This window comes from Panthera onca, chromosome B3, assembly GCF_046562875.1.
Source record: "Panthera onca isolate mPanOnc1 chromosome B3, mPanOnc1 haplotype 2, whole genome shotgun sequence".
Taxonomy (NCBI): domain Eukaryota; kingdom Metazoa; phylum Chordata; class Mammalia; order Carnivora; family Felidae; genus Panthera; species Panthera onca.
In genome coordinates this window covers 71,780,794-71,797,826 of record NC_138344.1, presented here as the reverse complement: position 1 = coordinate 71,797,826, position 17,033 = coordinate 71,780,794, and the positions used below count along the sequence as shown (strand labels likewise).

Sequence of the window (17,033 nt, the reverse complement as noted above, 5' to 3'; positions counted from 1 at the left end):
GTTCTCAACATTGAAAAAATTTAAAAAAATTTTTTAACGATTTATTTATTTATTTATTTATTTATTATATTATTTATGTCTCACACGAGAGACAGAGTGTGAGCGGGGAAGGGGCAGAGAGAGGAAACACAGAATCTGAAGCATGTTTCAGGCTGTCAACACAGAGTCCGACAGCGGGCTCGAGCCCACAAACTGTGAGATCGTGACCTGAGCCAAAGTCAGACACTTAACTGACTGAGCTACCCAGGTATCCCTAAAATATTTTTTTTAATGTTTATTTATTTTTGAGAGAGACAGAGAGACAGAGACAGAGAGAGAGCATGAACGGGGAGGGGCAGAGACAGAGGGAGACACAGAATTAGAAACAGGCTTCAGGCTCTGAGCTGTCAGCACAGAGTCCTATATAGGACTTGAACTCACGGACCGTGAGATCATGACCTGAGCTGAAGTTGAACGCTTAGCCGACTAAGCCACCCAGATGCCCCTCAACATTTTAAAATCAGAAGAGCTCACATTTAACAAGTTAGGATTTCTGACTTTTATAGGAAAATTGGAACTATGCCAGTACCAGGCCCACAGTCCCACATTTGCAATAATTGGGTAGAGTGGAGTAAGGGTAACTGAGGGTAACGTCTTTTTTTATTTTTGAGAGAGAGAGAGAGAGAGAGAGAGACGGGGCGGGGGGGTCGGGGTGGTAGGGTGTGAGAGAATCTGCTGACAGTGTGGAGCCTGAAGCTGGGCTCCATCTCATGAGCTGTGAGATCCTGACCTGAGCTGAAACAGAGTCCTATGCATAACCCACTGAGCCACCCAGGCGCCCCAGAGGGGAACATCTTGAAGTAGAATGTGTGCTCTCTGGTTTGCTACAGTTGCCACCAATCCTTGTTACCTCATACTCTATCTCTTTCACTCCTTTACACTACTCCATAACCCTGTAGGCAATTTATTTTCAGCCTCTGGAGTGCCTTGTAGTTTCAAAGTATTTTTCCATGTGTGATTTTATTTTAGCCTTGATATTCCAATAAGGCAGAGATGATAAATACTATGATTATAACCTCCATGTAAGCAAAATGTAGTTCCAAAAGGTTGACTTCCCAAAATGTACACAACAAAACCAGAATCTAAAGTTCCAGGCTCCCAGTCCTATTATTTTTTTGAAAAGTTTCTATGAAAAACTGCATTTAGGGGTGCCAAGCTGGCTCAGTGGATGGAGCATGCAACTCTTGATCTGGGGTCTCTGAGTTTGAGCCCCATGTTGGGTGTAGAGATTACTTAAAAAATAAAACAAAATCTTTAAAAAAAACAACTGCATTTAGTGGTTCATGTAAAAAAAAAAATTAGAGGTAGATATAGGCATAATTGCTGGAATGGGTGAGTTCCATCTGCTAAGCTGCTCAAGAATCACCACAAATGATTTAACATTTTTCCTTTTAATGAAATATTTCTGCTTCACTTCTTCCAGACATTTGAAAAGATTGCCCTTCTAGCCCTCTTCAAGTTGGGTGTGGCTATAATGACTGGCTTTGGCCAATGGAGTGAAAGTGGTGTATGTCCTGTTGAGGCAAAAGCATTTAAGAGCCCATGAACAACTCATGCTTACTTCACTCGGGTGGGGGTGGGGGACTCTAAGTCTCATGGTAATTTAGGTAGGATCTCAAAATGGTGGTGCTCTAACAGCTTGGGTACCTTGAGTAACTTCTAAAGAGTAGAGCTCACTGCCAGACTACTCTAGACATGTACTGTGAGACCAACATTTGTGGTTGAAAGCCATTAAGACTTGGGCATTTTGGGAGTGCCTGGTTGGCTTAGTAGGGAAAGCATGTGACTCTTAATCTCAGGGTTGTGGGTTCAAGCCCACTCTGCTCACAGAGCTTACTTAAGGGAAGAAAAAAACTGGTGCATTGTTACCAAAGCCTAGCCTAACCTGACTGATAAGGTTCATTTGTACAGTGGTTGAGCTTCTCCAAGAACCAGAATTCCTAGACTGATCCTATCACTAAAAGCTGTCGATCCTATCTGGAAGACACAGTGAATTGTTTTTGTTTTTTGGTTTTTTTTACCCCCAATTTCCTCATCCACCACCATCTTCTGACTTTGAAGAAAATAATTTTCGCAGTCTTGCACACATAAGCTCTGCATTATTGTGGCGGTTAGACTGGGAGGAGAAGGGGGAGGCCCAGATCTTGTTTTCTCCATTCAAGAGCCTAATTCCAGAACTGTCTCCACCCACTAGTACTCACACAACCTTGTCATAGGGCGACTATCACCACTCCCAAGGTGTCACAAACAGAAAGGAGCTCTGCCGCTGGCACCACTGCAATGTCAGGGCAAGGCAGCCAGGCTGCGCTCTTTCCTCACTGATGCCTGGGCTTGACTAAGTTCGGAGAAGCAGCATTCTCTAGGGAAAGAAGCCTTCTCAAGTGGGAACAAAAATGAGTGTGAGGCGCACAGCCATCCTGGGCACTATGTGAATTTGGGGTGAGTTCTCTTAGTACTCCAGCTGTAGTCAATTTCTAGTTTCTCTAGCGGCTGGTGCTACTGGGTCTCCCAGTTTTCCTGGGCTTTTCTCAAGCCCACTTGAGCTTGTCATCTTTGCACACGTGCGAAGGTCATAAACTGTGGGGGTTGAGCCCAACCAGAGCTTCAACAACCGGACGCTGCCGGGATCAAAGGTCGGCGGGGCTGCGAGAGGCTGAGCCTGCGCAGTCCCGCTCCCGCCTTGGAGAGAAAGGGTGGCAGCAACGCGGGCTCGTTACACCGGCGTGCTCGCAAGAGGCGGGAAAATTTTAGCTCGGGTCGCCGCGTCCTTTCCTCTTCTTGCCCCATCCACCCATCTGCCCCACGCGCCTATCCTCGTCCGGCACCGGGGCCCGAAGGGAGGGGGACGAGAAGGGCCTTGGGCTTCTGACTCATCATCTCCAACCCCTTTCTCGCGCGCGCTCCAAGTCTCAGGACTCTGGATTTGGGCTCTATGGGAGGGGGCGCGGCGCCAGCATTTGGGGCACGCAGCTTTGCCGAGGGCCAGCTCCCAGCCCCAGCTCGTCCCCGAAGCTGCCAGAGGGAGGGCTGTGGACCCACAGTCAGCTCTCAGTTGCCGTGATTGGGGCGGCGGCGCCCCCGCGCAGGATAACCCGCCCGGCTCCTCCCTGCACCCAGGGCCAGTGGTCGCGTCCGAGGAAACTCTCGGCTAGGCCCCGACTTACAGCGCCTCGCGTCACTCAGCAGATGCACAGCGCCCCCATCCCGGAGGGAAGGCTCTTTATTTCCCATCAGGCCAGGGGGCAGAGGGGCATCCTGGGACTCGTAGTCTTTGTTAGAGTAGAAGGGACCGGGATCGAAAGAGAAAACTAAAGCCCCCGTGGATTGACTTCCAAGAGGCGCATACGGGAACCCGGGCTTGGAGTATGGGATTGTGAAATGTGGAAAGAAGAGAAATAAGTGAGATCAGACAGATGCGAAGCTGTATGGGGAGGCTATGGGTAAGGAGGGGAAGGATGGAAGGGAGAAGTGAGTACAGCTGAAAAGTTGGCTTAAGGATGTCCTGCAGGCGGGCAGCTTTTCAGGCTAGTGAGGTGAGGGAATACTCTGGTTTAGGTATAGCTTCCCCTAGCGAGGAAGGGAAGAGAAAGGGGCCGAGTCCGAATGAAATTGAAGGCACTCCACTGGACTTCATGTAGGTCTCAGAGGACTGACTCCATCTAGCTTCTGAGTTCTGTGGAGTGGGGACAGGAGGGTCTGGAAACTGCTCCTGACGGGTAGCAGAGCAGGACTTCTCTGCCTCCCCTCGCCAGCTCACTCATTTGTTCCATTTGCTGTGCTAGCCACCGTGGGGCCATTCTCCAAATCAGCAACTTCCTCCAACTCAGAGAGACCCTAAAAGCCAGATAGGTGTGAGGGGAGCAAACTGTAGGGGTGAGGAAGGGGGGAATCCCAGACAGAAACAACTTCCTCCTGTTCTTCCATTTTTTCTTGTTCCAATAGTCCTTCCTTTTAGGCAGCTTCCTAACGCTGTCCCACATTTCTAGTCCCAGGCATTTAGACGCCCAGCTCCCTCTTACCCACCACTATGAGAGAAACGTCTAAAACCAGAAAACCAGTTTCTGGCTACAACTCCTTCTCCCTCTCCACCTCCCACCAACCCCATGGTTTTCCCTTAAGTGCCACTGACCACAATAGCCAGTGAAAAAATCAGCTGCTAGCTAACTGCTCCATACTGTCCTCCAAGCCCTGAATACCTCCTGCAGCTCCTGGTAGTGCAGACTCTGGGTCCGGCAGCATCCTGGCTTCCTCTGGCTCAGCAGGAATAGAGAGTGTGCTGAGAGGAGCACTCCCCCTAAGGTGAAGGTCTCAGCGCTGAGCTCCACCACCAGCAAGCCAGCCAGCTGCAGGTAGACAGGGCTGAGAATGCTACAGGGGACCCAGCACCTGTTTGCTCTTGCCCCTTTCCCTCTCCATCTCCTCTTGCCTCCTCATCCTCCCACCTTCTTTATTCACCCATACCTGGGAGGGGGCAGTTGGGGCAGGCCCCAAGGCTGTCTTCATCACCTCGACCACCACCACGATGAAGCCCAAGATCAGATTGAAGATGTTGAGTATCATCATGGCCTGCACCTGCCAGTGAGCCAGCTCAGCTCTGCCCAGCCTAGGGGACTCATTGCAATCCCAAGCCCCACCTACAGCCTAGCCCCAAAACAAAACTTAGCTCCTATTCCTCCACCTCCAAACAGGGCCATCAGCCCTCTAACTTTCTTGCTTTCTCTCCTTTTAGGCCAGTCAGGGGCAGAGAGCTGACAGGATTAGTTAACATCTAGCCACTTCCTGGGCTGAGTCCTGCGTGTGTGTGTGTGTGTGTGTGTGTGTGTGTGTGTGTGTATGTGTGTGTGTGTGTGTGTGTGTGTGTGTGTTTGGTGAGGGGCAGTGTTGGAGAACAGTGCTGTATTCTCTTCCCCTCTCACCTTCCAGAGGCGGGGTGATCTGCGCAGCTCAAGGGTAACCATCCCAGTGAGGAGACCCTGAATGTTGAGAAAGGCAAATGTTGAGCTCTGCCCTGTGAGGGAGGGGCTTCCAGGATCTTCCTTCCACCCTTCCTTGTGGTGGGTCTTACCAAAGCTCCAGGCACAAGTGGCAGCGCCGTGGCCATGTGACAAGCAGAATTCAGGCAGGCAACAGAGACAGCAAAGGGCATCACAGCCACAGCCAGCCATAGCTGGCTCACCTGGAGGCCGGACACAGGGGAGTTGAAGGGGATCCAGAGATCAGCAATTGGGAGGAATGCATGTTGGCAGAAAGTAGTCAACCAAGGACAAGTAAAGGAATGGGATATTATTTAATATTTTCTGCCTCCTGTCCAATTTTAGTTACTTACCTATGTGTTTTCCCCACATGATGGAAGCTAGTTAGAGATTAAGGGTCCTGCTTCATTGTTCTATGCCTTCTCCACCCTCCTCCCACTCAGAGCCTAGCACAGTTTCAGGCACATGGTGGGTGCTCCCTAAAAATGGACGGAATTGAATTGGGATACAAGTGGGCATGCTGAAGCTTGGGGTGGGGCAGCCTGGCCTCACCGCCAGCACCAAGAGGTGCCCACTCTGCCTGTGCCTTGCCCAGTGCTGTAGCTTTTCCAGACGAACACTGGGTCTCTCCTGTTCCCGCTGAGCAGGTCTCTCCTCCATGGCTCCCTTGACCACTGGAGTTCAATGCTTCCTAGGCTGGGAGAAATGCATTATGGCACCTAGCAGGAGATAGCACATGCAGCAATATCTCTTTGAGCTGTCCCTCTGCCCACTTCCAATATCCAGGGAGTTGAGCCTCAGGGCCTCACACCTACCTAGTCTGAAGGAGCTACTCCAAGGAGATGGGGCCCAGCCTGGCCTGGAGCTCCTAGCAGGGTCTGGTAGCTTAGAGCAGACAATAAACTTGTGCTGGCAGAGACAGGCTGTCAGGGCTGGGTGTGGTGGGGCAAAGGTCCCCATGAAGGCCTAAGGATCCAGGGAGTGGCCATGGGCAAACCCAGCCTCAGTTCATTCCACAAGGCAGTTCATTCCTGCCTTGCTCTGTCCTTTCCTGTTGCCCCCCTCTCTGCCCATCCTGAGTCTTCTGATTGTTCACCTCATCCCCATGGACACTACCACCCTGGGCCTCAGTTTCCCCACATTTCCATCTAATCTTTCTCCTCCCCTTGTTTGGTTTTTGTTTGCTTGTTTGTTTGTTTGCTTCCTCTTCAAATTACTGGCTGTTTCTAGGGAAATCCCATATTACTGTCTAGTTTGGTCCCCTGTCATTACCACTTGCAGATTTGTCTCAAGACCAGGCAAGGTTTAATTCCCCTGCCTTCCTGTCTCTCACTTTCTGGACAGTTTCTCCTCTCTCCTTCCTTTCTTGAAGGATTTACTTTGGATTGGATACTAAGTAGATGGGGATCCCTACTTATAGTGGGGATTGTTTCTCAGTGTTAATTTGCAGCTAGATATGTATAAGATTGTCCCTAAATGGTCAGTTTTGGGAAGGACATCAATGAATATTTTTTTAAGTTAATTTTAAAATTTATTTATTTATTTTGAGAGAGAGAGTGTGCACAAGTGTGAGTGCAAGCCGGGGAGGGCAGAGAGAGAGAGGGAGGGAGAGAATCCCAAGCAGGTTCCATGCTGTCAGAGTGGAGCCCAATGTGGGGCTCGATGCCATGACCCTGGGATCATGACCTGAGCCAGAACCAAGAGTTGGACACTCAACGGACTGAGCCACCCAGGCACCCCTACTGATGAATATTTTTGAGAGACAGAAGTTGCCTTGCAGTCAGGTGCCTGGACTAGAATCTCAGCTCTGTCACTCCCAGCTGTGTGAACTTAGATACACTATTCTACCTATTTGAACCTCACTTTGTTCAACCTGAGTGATAAAAAGGGGGCTAATGATATGGCTATGAGAGGTTGTTGACTCATGGAGGGTACTTAATAACCATCAGTGGTGTGACGAGGTCACACTGATGTGCCTGATGCCTGTATACTAAAAGCTTATTCAGAAGCTAAGTTGGGGGTGGGGGGCATTTATTTCTACAGTGAGAAGCAGAACCAGCTAGCCCCAAATATATACTCTATGGAGCAAAAATAGGAAAGACACATCTTGGTGCAGAGCCTGAGATCTGAAGAAAACTGAACCTATGTTCAAATCCCAGATCTACCAGGGTGACCTTGGGCAAATTACTTAATGTTTCCTTATCTATAAAGGGAAGTTAATAATACTGATCTCAATACAATACTCAAGGGGTTGCCTTGAGTATTAAAAGAAAATGCAACGAACTAGCTCAGCCCAGTACCTGGCACATAAGTGCTCAACAATTGTTAGTGGCTATTATCATTATTATTACTGATGGTAGAAGACTGGGCAGAAGAGTCCTGGGAGTTAGTACCAAGAGGCAGGGTCCTGGATGGCAAGCGGCCCTTTGAAAGCCACTTCTGCCTTGCTTAGTGCTGGTCCAACACTCATTGGAGCATTGTGTCCACTTTTCTTTCCTGTGGAGTGGGAATCACACTTAAAGGGATTTGGAGAAGTTGTGTGTCTACTCCCTCTTCAGTCCCCATGTGCATTAATTCTATTTGGTGGCAATGGCCTTACAGAATTTGAAATGTTAGGCTTGCTCTGATGATCCCTGAGCTGGTAGGCCAGTGGAAAGAGACGCTTCAGCTTCATTCTCCTTACCTGTATATGCAGACTGATTATATTTCAGAGTGTTATTGTAAGGATTCTACACTATTAAATATGTAAACAGGCATTCGGTAAATACTGATAAAATCTGAGTGTACTATTTACAAATTTGTAGCCCCCGTCTAGATTACAGTCTGCTCATGGGAGGGTATCACAACCCCCCTCATATGTTCATCCCCCACAGTGCTGAGCACAGTGCCTGGCACTTAGTAAGCAATCAGTAAATATTTGTTGTATTGAAGAGCCATTAAAGTGACTTAAGGAGTGGAAAAGAGAATTCGAGAGGAAGGAGCAGGAATTGTTTATCAAGAACAGAAAGGACCGAAGAGTAACTTTAATAATGTTTCTTATACGGCAGACATTAACTATCTCTCTAATCGCCCCTCCTCCTCCTCCCCAAAAAGAGAGACAGAAATTGTAAGGGAGAGGCTTTGAGATAAAACCCCAGGAAGAACTTCCCGAGTCTGTGCATGTTGGGGCAGAAAGAGCGGCAGAGCCAACTCCTTCCCTGGTATGTCCGGGTTTAGGGTGGGAGGGGCAGTCCGGCTTGGAGGCTGGGGGAAGGACGAGATGACCTTTCAAAATCTCTTCCAGTCTCCCGTTGGAATCGTCTGTGCGTCCCACCCCCGCTCACTCCCTCCCTCCCTCCGACAGCGCCCCCAGTCTCCAAACTGCCCGCACCCCGCCCCTGGCGGCCGCCTCTCGCGGCTCCCGGGGTCCCCAGCTCCCTGTCCCCGGAGCCAGAGCCCCGCTCCCGCTCCCGCGCGGCTCCCAGCCCCGCCGCGCCGCCCCCCGCATGCTAATGGCCGGGCCGCCTCCCGCCGCACACAATGCGGGCCAGGGCCGGGGGCGGGGGACCGGGGAGGGGGCGGGGGCCGGGCCGGGGGCGGGGGGGCCGGGGCCCGGCGCATCTCCCCCGGCCCCACGTAACGCTGACGCCCGCGCCGCCGGCCCGCCGCCCGCCGCCGCCGCCGCCGCCGCCCGCTCCGCCGCCGCCCGCCCGGGGCTCGTGAGTAGCCGCTCCCCCCACTCCCGGCCCCCCCCTCCGCCACCCGGCCCCCGCCCCCGGCCCCCTCCCCCCCACCCGGAGGGGGGGCCCGCTCCGCGCGCCCGGCTCGGAGCAGGTGCAGGGGGCGGGGGCGGGGGAGGGGCGCCGGCTCGGCCCCAAGCAAACTTCGCCCAGAGCTCCTGGGGGGGCGGGGTGGGGGCGGCGGCTTCGGAAGCCCGGAGAGCTGGGGGGCCTCGAGGAAGGGGGGGGCCAGGTGGGGAAGACGGGAAAGCGGACACCAAAGGGGAAAGGCCAGCGTTGGGGGGGGGCGCGCGGGCGTCTTTGTAGGGGCCCGAAGGCAGGGCGCGAGGGGCCTTGGGGGTGCAGGGCGGCTGAGCCGGGAGCCAGAGTGGATGAGCGCCCCCCGGCCCAGGTAGGGCTGATGGAAGAGGGGGAAGGGACCCAAACTCTCCCGGAGCGGGGGGTGGGGGAGGGGAGAGGATGGGGGGTGCTTCCCTCTCTGCGTCCCAAACAAAGTGTCACAAAGAGCTCGGCCGGCGGCAGCGGCGGAGGCGGCTGCAACTCAGCTTTTGTTCTCCCGGCCCGGGTAGCTGAGCCCTGGCCTCCCAGTCTCCCAACCCTGCCACCCCACCCCATCATCCTTCTAGCTTATCTTCCCCGGGAGGGGACTGGGGTGCTGCTGGAAGAATCTCTTGTGCAGGATCACAGGTCCTGCCCTACTTGCCAACCTACTTCTGGGAGGGAGATTTTCCCAGAGGCTCTTTTGCCCACCCCCCCACCCCCTAATCTGAGGACTGAGGCTCATATGGGTGCTAAGGCTCTGACCTTTCTAGGGTCAGCTCCAGGTAAGGGGACTTAGGGTTGGCTCCATGCCCCCTCCCCAAAATCAAGGTTCTCTAGAACTTTCAGAAGAGGGGTCAAGTTGGGACATGCCTCTGGAATAAGATTCACTGTGGTGGGGTGGCAGTAAGTCAGCAGGTGAACCTTCCTCTTGTCTCCTGCTGCACATTTGGAGTCAATGACTGAGGTGCCATGCCCCCAAATCAGGACCGTGAGGATGGAGGGAAGGAAGCTTTAGCAAGGACTCAGCGTAAAAGATGGGCATGCTGTGATGTGGGGTCAATTTAGAGGAATTCCCTGAGCAGTAAGGTTCAGAAGGCCATGGAGAGGAGACCATAAAAGTGAGCTACTGGCATGTGGTTGTGTGATAAAAGTGATCTTGACTCTAGACCCCCTAAGAAGCTCTCTTTCTTTCTAACGTCATCTAGTGTAGTGTTAATCATAATTGGTAGTGGACTTCAGAGGTGTAGAGTTCTCAACAGAGGGAAAAACATCAAGTATTAGAAATGAACAATGACCGAGGCTTAGTTACAACTATACCTCAGAAATCCTGAATTCTTGCCCCTTACACTCTGACTCTAAAAACTTTTGAACCACAGACTTGAAGGACAATCTTCTAGGTCCTTCAGTCAGCAGATGCTTCTATGTACCTGACCTTGTTTCTAAGACTCCTCTCACCAACCCTTCCATTCTTCCCTAACTCGGTTAAGGTTTGATGGTCCACATCCCCCTTCCCCACCAGCTTTCCTAGCACATAAAAATAATTGGCCTGTTACTTTAGAAGGAATTATGATCCCTAGCCCTAGCCCTATATCCGTGTAGAACCCAAATAAGGTCCAGATAACCCCTGATTCCCAGTGGGAGTGGAAAGTAGGTCAGTACTACTGTCTGGCCAAATCTCGTGGATGGTGTTTAGGGCTTGACTATAGAAAACTCTAATTATTGCTCACAGGCAAAACATGCATGATCTGTGTTCTAAGCCAGTTCATAGATCTTGGACCCTGTCAGTGCTGTCTCCTATTGAAAAACAAACAAACACAAACTCATGGGATCACGTGCCTGGGACCTCCTTTGGTGCGGAGATGATTCAGGAGGTCTTGACTGGGCCTAGGAAGGTGTCTAAGTGGGTTTTGTTTATTTGAGGCTACCCTCTGGGGTACCCTGTTTGGGAATTCACCTTCAATTTGGGCCTTCTTATGTATCACTTTTTTTTCTGACCTGGAAAATGCTATGTGCAAAGCAAGTCTTTGTTTTTGTTTTGTTTTGGAGAAGGAAACTTTGCCCTGTTCCTGCTCTACTTGCCTTATATATGAGGTCAGCCTCCCATGAGGTATTTTGCTTGCTGTCCTACAGGCAGTTTTAGGGGCCCTAGAATCTTCTCAGAATCAGAATATGTGCCCATAGGTTAGTCAGCTATGACCATGCAGTATTCCCAGCCTCCCCCCCCCTCCTCCCCCACCATCTGCTTCCTCTGAATATACCAGATTGGCTGTACACCAGGATGTTCCGGGAATCCCCAGGAGAGCAACAGAATGTGATGGACCCAAATACGATGCCTCAGTAACTCATTCCAGGATGTACAAACTGTAACTGTCAGGACACTCCTTATAGCTAATTAAAATTCTTCTAGTTACATCTATTTTCTATTACATTTATCTATTTTCAGTGACATCCAAAAGGCCAAAATAATCCCTCTGGTATCACTGTTCCCCCGGCCCGCTTCCCCATGGTTCCCAGATAGGAATTTTTAAAAATCCTCTAGCTTTTCTCAGTGCTTTATCTGTGGTGCTAAAATGGCAAATGTGGCCCTTCTAGCACTTCCTAGCTCTTTCTATGGTACTGAGGTGGCCAAAGTGGCTCCTCTGGTAGCCCACTGCACTCTCCATGGTACTGAAGGGATGACCATTTATTTCAACATCCCTCTGGGGTCCAGAAGAGTCCTGTGACTCAGAACCACAAATTTTCAAGCTGGAAGGGACCATCAGTATAAATTAGTTCAACCTTCTTGTTTTACAGATGAGTAAACTGGGAGGTTAAGTGATTTACTGAAGGTTGCAGGGCTATTAATAGTCAGACTGGACCCACAATAGCCTGTACTCTTTGGTCCTACTCTTTAATTCACCTTTCCTGAGACTACTCACTGAGTCTAGCTGGGCTCTTAGTCTCAGGAAAGGGGTTTATTTGGAGGATCCAGAAGATGACCATGGATGCTCTAATTTGGAACTACAGAAATGCAAATATTAAAGATGGTGGTGGAGGTTGTTTAGTGACCCTTGGATGAGGACACTTTGCCAGTCAACCTCCTGTTCATAAAATTCCCTTAACCCAGATTTCACATGTAACAGGTACCTGCCCCTTCATAGACTCTTATCACATTCATTAAATGTCAAAAATTAAAGAAGGCTTGGACCTCCAGAGGCTTTTCTCTTTGCTGATAAGCAGGGCTGACTCCTGGCCCAGTTCTCTTCTGTTAAAGATCCTTAAGCAAAGTAATGCTTGAGTCCTTTTCTTTCTCACTAACCCATTTCAGTTTCACAATGGCTATTGTAAGGAAGTTCTTTATATCTCAAATATTCTTTCTATCTCAGGCAAGAAAAATAGGTTAGGTCTACATTCATCTGGCCTCGACCAGACACAATTCTATATGTAAGTAGGAAGTTAGGCTGGCTGACTTCTGGTTGTCCTCTCAGGCCTATTTCTATGAATGTTAATTCTGGGGTTGTTTCTAAGTCCTAATGCTAACCTCTGCAGCTTAGAATCAGGAGAGCCCTCCTCCCCGCCCCCCCCCCCCCCCCCCCATCTTCTCAGTGCTCTTCTCCTTCCTCAGAACTGGAGCTCTGCACATCCCAGGCCCAGGGAATTTCAGCCTGGAGAATTTTAACCCTTTCCTGCTCAGAGCATGTGCTGAGCCCCTATCTGTGCAGATGGCCCAGCCCCGCCCCCCGTCCCTCACTCCAGCCTCTTGAGCTCAGAGCCAGTGTAATCCTCCTCTTGTGTGAGGGAGCCTCTCCCCTGCAGAGAGGAGGAAAGCCTGCCTCGGAACAGCCCTGGACAAAGGGGCTGAGATGCCCCATCAAACTGCAGGCTCCAAGGTTTGAAACACGGGGATGAATCCTATCCGGTATTTGCAGTTTTTAACCCCTTCCCCAGGCCAGCAGAGCCCCTTAACTTCCACTCCTCCCCCAACTCTCTCTTCATTCCCTCTCCCTCTGGCTCTCTCCCCCTTCATGCCCCTCCCCCTCTGTCTGTCTCCAGACTCTCTGCTGCTGGGAGGTGTTTCTCTCCCATGCATGAATGAGTCTCTGTAATGAATGGAAATGAATGGATCAGGAATCCAGGCGGAGGGAGGGAGAATGAGGGGGAAAAGACAGAAAGACAGGATAAGGGCAGAAGGAAGGACTGTGGAGTATGGAAGGTTGTTTGGCTGGCTGGTCAGTTAGGGGTCTGAGAGCAACTAGTCCCACTTGGATAACTGGGGAGCATGGCAGGCCCACCCCATTTGCTCATCAAGCTGTATAGCCTGACTTAAATGAGAGAGGGGTGTATTGTGATGGTTTCCACCACCAGGGGGTGGTGATGGTGGTGGTAGTTGTTGTTGGTGGTGGTGGTGGTTAGTGGCAGAGGTGGTGGTGGTGGTGGTGGTGGTTTGGACTAAGCATGTAAAATGAATAATTTGGGGGAAGACAGCTGGGTTATCAGGGAGCCTGTGGGCTGGGCAAATCAAGGAGTACAAGTTTTGAAGACAGTAGTCCCCTCCTGTCTCAGGATACAAGGAAGGAGAATGAAGGGATAGGTTTCAGCTAAGAGTGCTAAGAGTATGGGGTTGGGGGTGCCTCTTTCCACTGCTGAAAACCAGGGCTCATCTTTTCCTCCAAATCTGTCTCCCTTGCTTTAGCTCTTCAGCACCTGTTGCCTTCACTAGCAGCTTTTCCTCCTCCTCTTCCCTGCACTCCCAAGAACCAAAGAATGTGAAGGGGGTCCATGGAGGTGAGTGAAGAAGCTCTGGCTTGAACCTGCAAGTACTTACAACTATACTCCTCTCCCTCCCTGTTTCTCTCTCTCTCTGACTTCCCATTATTAGAAGTTATGTCTGTGGCCCCAACAGCTCAATTCCCATTCACATCCCACCTCCCCCACGGTGAGTGGGAAGGGCACTTGGTGTTCTTGATTCAGGCCCCAACCCACCCTCCCTCGGGTGTTCTTCTGGCCTTCTGCGCCCTTGCTTTTCCCACAGCTCTCCCTTCTCCACCCCTTGCACTGTTACCATCTTTTTTCACAGGGCTCACGTCCCCGTGCCCCGGGCGGCCACTTAGCGCCCTCGCCGCCAGCATTCGACGGCGAACTGGATCTGCAGCGCTACTCCAACGGGCCAGGCGTGAGCGCCGGGTCTCCAGGGATGGGAGCAGTGGGCTGGTCCGAGAGTCGCGCAGGCGAAAGGCGCTTCCCCTGCCCTGTATGCGGGAAGCGCTTCCGCTTCAACTCTATCCTGGCTTTGCACCTGCGGGCGCACCCGGGCGCCCAGGCCTTCCAGTGCCCGCACTGTGGCCACCGCGCAGCGCAGCGGGCCCTGCTGCGCTCGCACCTGCGCACGCACCAGCCCGAGCGCCCGCGTAGCCCGGCCGCACGCCTGTTGCTGGAGTTGGAGGAGCGCGCGCTACTGCGCGAGGCCCGGCTGGGGAGAGCCCGAAGTTCAGGGGGCATGCAGTCCACCCCTGCCACCGAAGGCCTGGCGCGGCCCCAGGCTCCTTCGTCGTCCACTTTCCGTTGCCCTTTCTGCAAAGGCAAGTTTCGCACCGCGGCGGAGCGCGAACGCCACCTGCACATCCTGCACAGGCCCTGGAAGTGCGGCCTGTGCAGTTTTGGCTCCAGCCAGGAGGAGGAGCTGCTGCATCACAGCCTGACGGCCCACGGAGCTCCTGAGCGCCCCCTGGCGGCCTCCTCGGCTGCGCCCCAGCCTCAGCCTCCACCCCAACCTGAACCCAGATCGGTCCCAGAGTCTGAGCCGGAGCCCGAACGTGAGGCAGCTCCCGCCCCCGCTCCTGCTGCTCCCGAGGACCCCCCAGCACCCCCGGAGTTCCGCTGTCAAGTGTGTGGCCAGAGCTTTACGCAGTCCTGGTTTCTCAAGGGCCACATGCGCAAGCACAAGGCCTCCTTCGATCACGCGTGTCCCGTGTGTGGCCGCTGCTTCAAGGAGCCCTGGTTCCTTAAGAACCACATGAAGGTGCACGCCAGCAAGCTGGGCCCGTTGCGTGCCCCGGGTCCTGGTTCCGGGGCGGCCCGGGCCCCTCAGCCTCCTGACCTGGGCCTGCTGGCCTATGAGCCACTGGGCCCCGCGCTCCTCTTGGCCCCAGCACCCACTCCGGCAGAGCGCCGTGAGCCTCCGAGTCTCCTGGGCTATCTGAGCCTTCGAGCTGGAGAGGCCCGGCCCAATGGTGAGGGCGCTGAGCCTGGGGCTGGCCGCAGCTTCGGAGGCTTCCGCCCACTGCCCTCCACTCTCCCGGCCCGGGCTCGCCGGCATCGCGCCGAGGAGCCAGAGGAGGAAGAGGAGGTGGTGGAGGCGGAGGAGGAGACCTGGGCCCGGAGCAGGGCGTTGGGCCCTCTGGCTTCACTGCATCCCCGCCCAGGCGAGGGGCCAGGGCACTCTGCGCCTGCCGCGGGGACCCAAGCAAGGTCCACCGCCACGCAGGGTATGTAAGGGGTCTTTTCTCTCCAAGGTTTCCACACCCTGGGCCCACTCTGATGCCACCACTGCCCTCCTGTCCCCTCCTTTTAAAAAGACCTGTCTCTTAATTCTCCATTTTTTTTCCGCTCCTGGAGGCCACTTTTCACAGGCACAGCACCACTCACAACAAATCCACCCCCTCAGGTTCCCTCAAATGTACTGTTTGCTTCTGGGCCTGGAGGGGAAGGAATCCTAAAGGGTGGGTGTGGGAACGCATGGCCCTGATAGGGTTAGGGCAAAGGGCCATTCTGACTTCCTTAATGTGTGTATTGCAGAAGAGAATGGGCTGTTAGTTGGAGGGTCCCGGCCTGAAGGGGGCCGGGGAGCCACAGGAAAGGATTGCCCCTTCTGTGGAAAATCTTTCCGCTCAGCGCATCACCTTAAAGTGCACCTGCGAGTGCACACAGGTGAGGGGACCAGTCTCTGGGGTGGGGAGGGAATTGGAGGGCAGGAAGAGAGATGAGAGGGGTACCAGATCCGGATTGCTGCTTTGTTAAATCAGAGGGGGTGGGGTGGCAGTGTTTGTTTTTTTTTTTTTCTTCTGGTCCAGAGGGGTCTGTATCTAGAGCGAAATGTGGGTGGGGGTGAGCGGTGATTGTGCCTCTGTGACCCTGTCCCACCCGTTTCTCCAGGCGAGCGCCCCTACAAGTGTCCGCACTGCGACTACGCGGGCACCCAATCCGGCTCGCTCAAGTATCACCTGCAGCGCCACCACCGAGAGCAGAGAAGCGGAGCAGGCCCCGGACCGCCCCCGGAGCCACCGCCCCCTTCCCAGCGGGGTTCGGCACAGCCGTCGGGAGCCAAGACGGCTCCGCAGCCTGCGACCTGGGTGGAGGGCGCGGCGAACCCCCGGCCCCCTTCGAGCGCTGCGCCGGGGTCCCGTCGGAAGCCTGCCAGCCCTGGGAGGACCCTGCGCAACGGGCGAGGCGGTGAGGCCGAACCCCTGGACCTGTCCCTGCGGGCGGGGCCAGGAGGCGAGGCTGGGCCGGGGGGTGCCCTCCACCGATGCCTCTTCTGCCCCTTCGCCACTGGAGCGCCTGAGCTCATGGCCTTGCACCTGCAAGTGCACCACAGCCGCAGGGCTCGGGGCCGCAGGCCGCCCCAGGCCGATGCGTCCCCGTCCTACACCCCTGTACAGTCGGGAGAGACCCCTCCCAGTCCTCCGCAGGAAGGGGAGGAGGGCCCCGGGCTGTCGAGATCAGGAGAGGCGGGGCTGGGGGGACAGGAACGGTAGGGAGCCCTCTTAGGGGCGGTTAGCTTAGTGAGCTTACCCCGCGGGAGCGGGGGAGCGCTAGAGGTAGTTGGGTAGAGCAGCCAGCAGGGGGCAGCGTGGGACCCATATCCCAGCCCCAGGCGGACCAGAGGTGGTGGGCGTAGGAGGGTGGGCGGGCGCTACCCACCCAGCCCAGGGGAGTCACAGTGCCTTAGAAGTGGCAGGGGTGAGGATCAAAGAACGGGGTCCCAGGGCTGGCAGAGGGCTGTGTCCCTGTTGAGGAGCCGCTCTGCCAGTCTTTGCTGGTCCATAGGCGTGAGAGTTTATTTTTGTACAATGGGTGGGGGTGGGGGGGCACTGTACCCTTCTAGCCCCTTCAGGGGCCCTGTAGACGTCGCTATTTTTGGTACGATTACTGTCATCCCTGTCGCAGAGTTGTGTCCCCAATAAACAGGTGTCTTGAGGCACAGGGCACTGTGTCTGTCTGCCTATGTCCTGTCCTCCTTCAGCCATTTTGTTCAGAAATAATTCACTTCAGGCACTTAGTA

At 53.7% G+C, this 17,033-nt stretch overlaps 2 protein-coding genes across 8 annotated transcripts; one reads left to right on the top strand and one right to left on the bottom strand.

The window, feature by feature from the left end:
* Positions 1–3,215: 3,215 nt before the first annotated feature.
* On the bottom strand, positions 3,216–5,930 carry TMEM253 (transmembrane protein 253). 3 transcript variants are annotated; one of them, XM_060619144.3, is made up of 8 exons: positions 5,828–5,930; positions 5,565–5,708; positions 5,105–5,215; positions 4,956–5,012; positions 4,501–4,605; positions 4,236–4,382; positions 3,797–3,873; positions 3,216–3,712 (listed from the first exon to the last, which is right to left on the bottom strand). In XM_060619144.3, the coding sequence occupies exons 2-8, from the start codon at positions 5,670–5,672 to the stop codon at positions 3,670–3,672; spliced, it is 648 nt and encodes a 215-aa protein (XP_060475127.1). In that variant the 5' UTR covers positions 5,673–5,708; positions 5,828–5,930; the 3' UTR covers positions 3,216–3,669. The 3 variants fall into 3 exon arrangements, with proteins under 3 accessions (XP_060475127.1, XP_060475126.1, XP_060475128.1); XM_060619143.3 differs by having other exon boundaries at positions 3,217–3,712; positions 4,501–4,611; XM_060619145.3 differs by lacking the exon at positions 4,501–4,605 and having other exon boundaries at positions 3,217–3,712.
* Positions 5,931–8,069: 2,139 nt separating this feature from the next.
* On the top strand, positions 8,070–16,956 carry ZNF219 (zinc finger protein 219). Of its 5 annotated transcripts, none has more exons than XM_060619138.3 (5): positions 8,070–8,212; positions 13,446–13,537; positions 13,830–15,237; positions 15,548–15,679; positions 15,905–16,956. In XM_060619138.3, exons 2-5 carry the CDS (start codon positions 13,532–13,534, stop codon positions 16,504–16,506), a joined length of 2,148 nt encoding a protein of 715 aa, XP_060475121.1. In that variant the 5' UTR covers positions 8,070–8,212; positions 13,446–13,531; the 3' UTR covers positions 16,507–16,956. The 5 variants fall into 5 exon arrangements, with proteins under 5 accessions (XP_060475121.1, XP_060475120.1, XP_060475122.1 ...); XM_060619137.3 differs by lacking the exon at positions 8,070–8,212 and adding an exon at positions 8,287–8,710; XM_060619139.3 differs by lacking the exon at positions 8,070–8,212 and adding an exon at positions 8,977–9,122.
* The last annotated feature ends 77 nt before the right edge of the window (positions 16,957–17,033 follow it).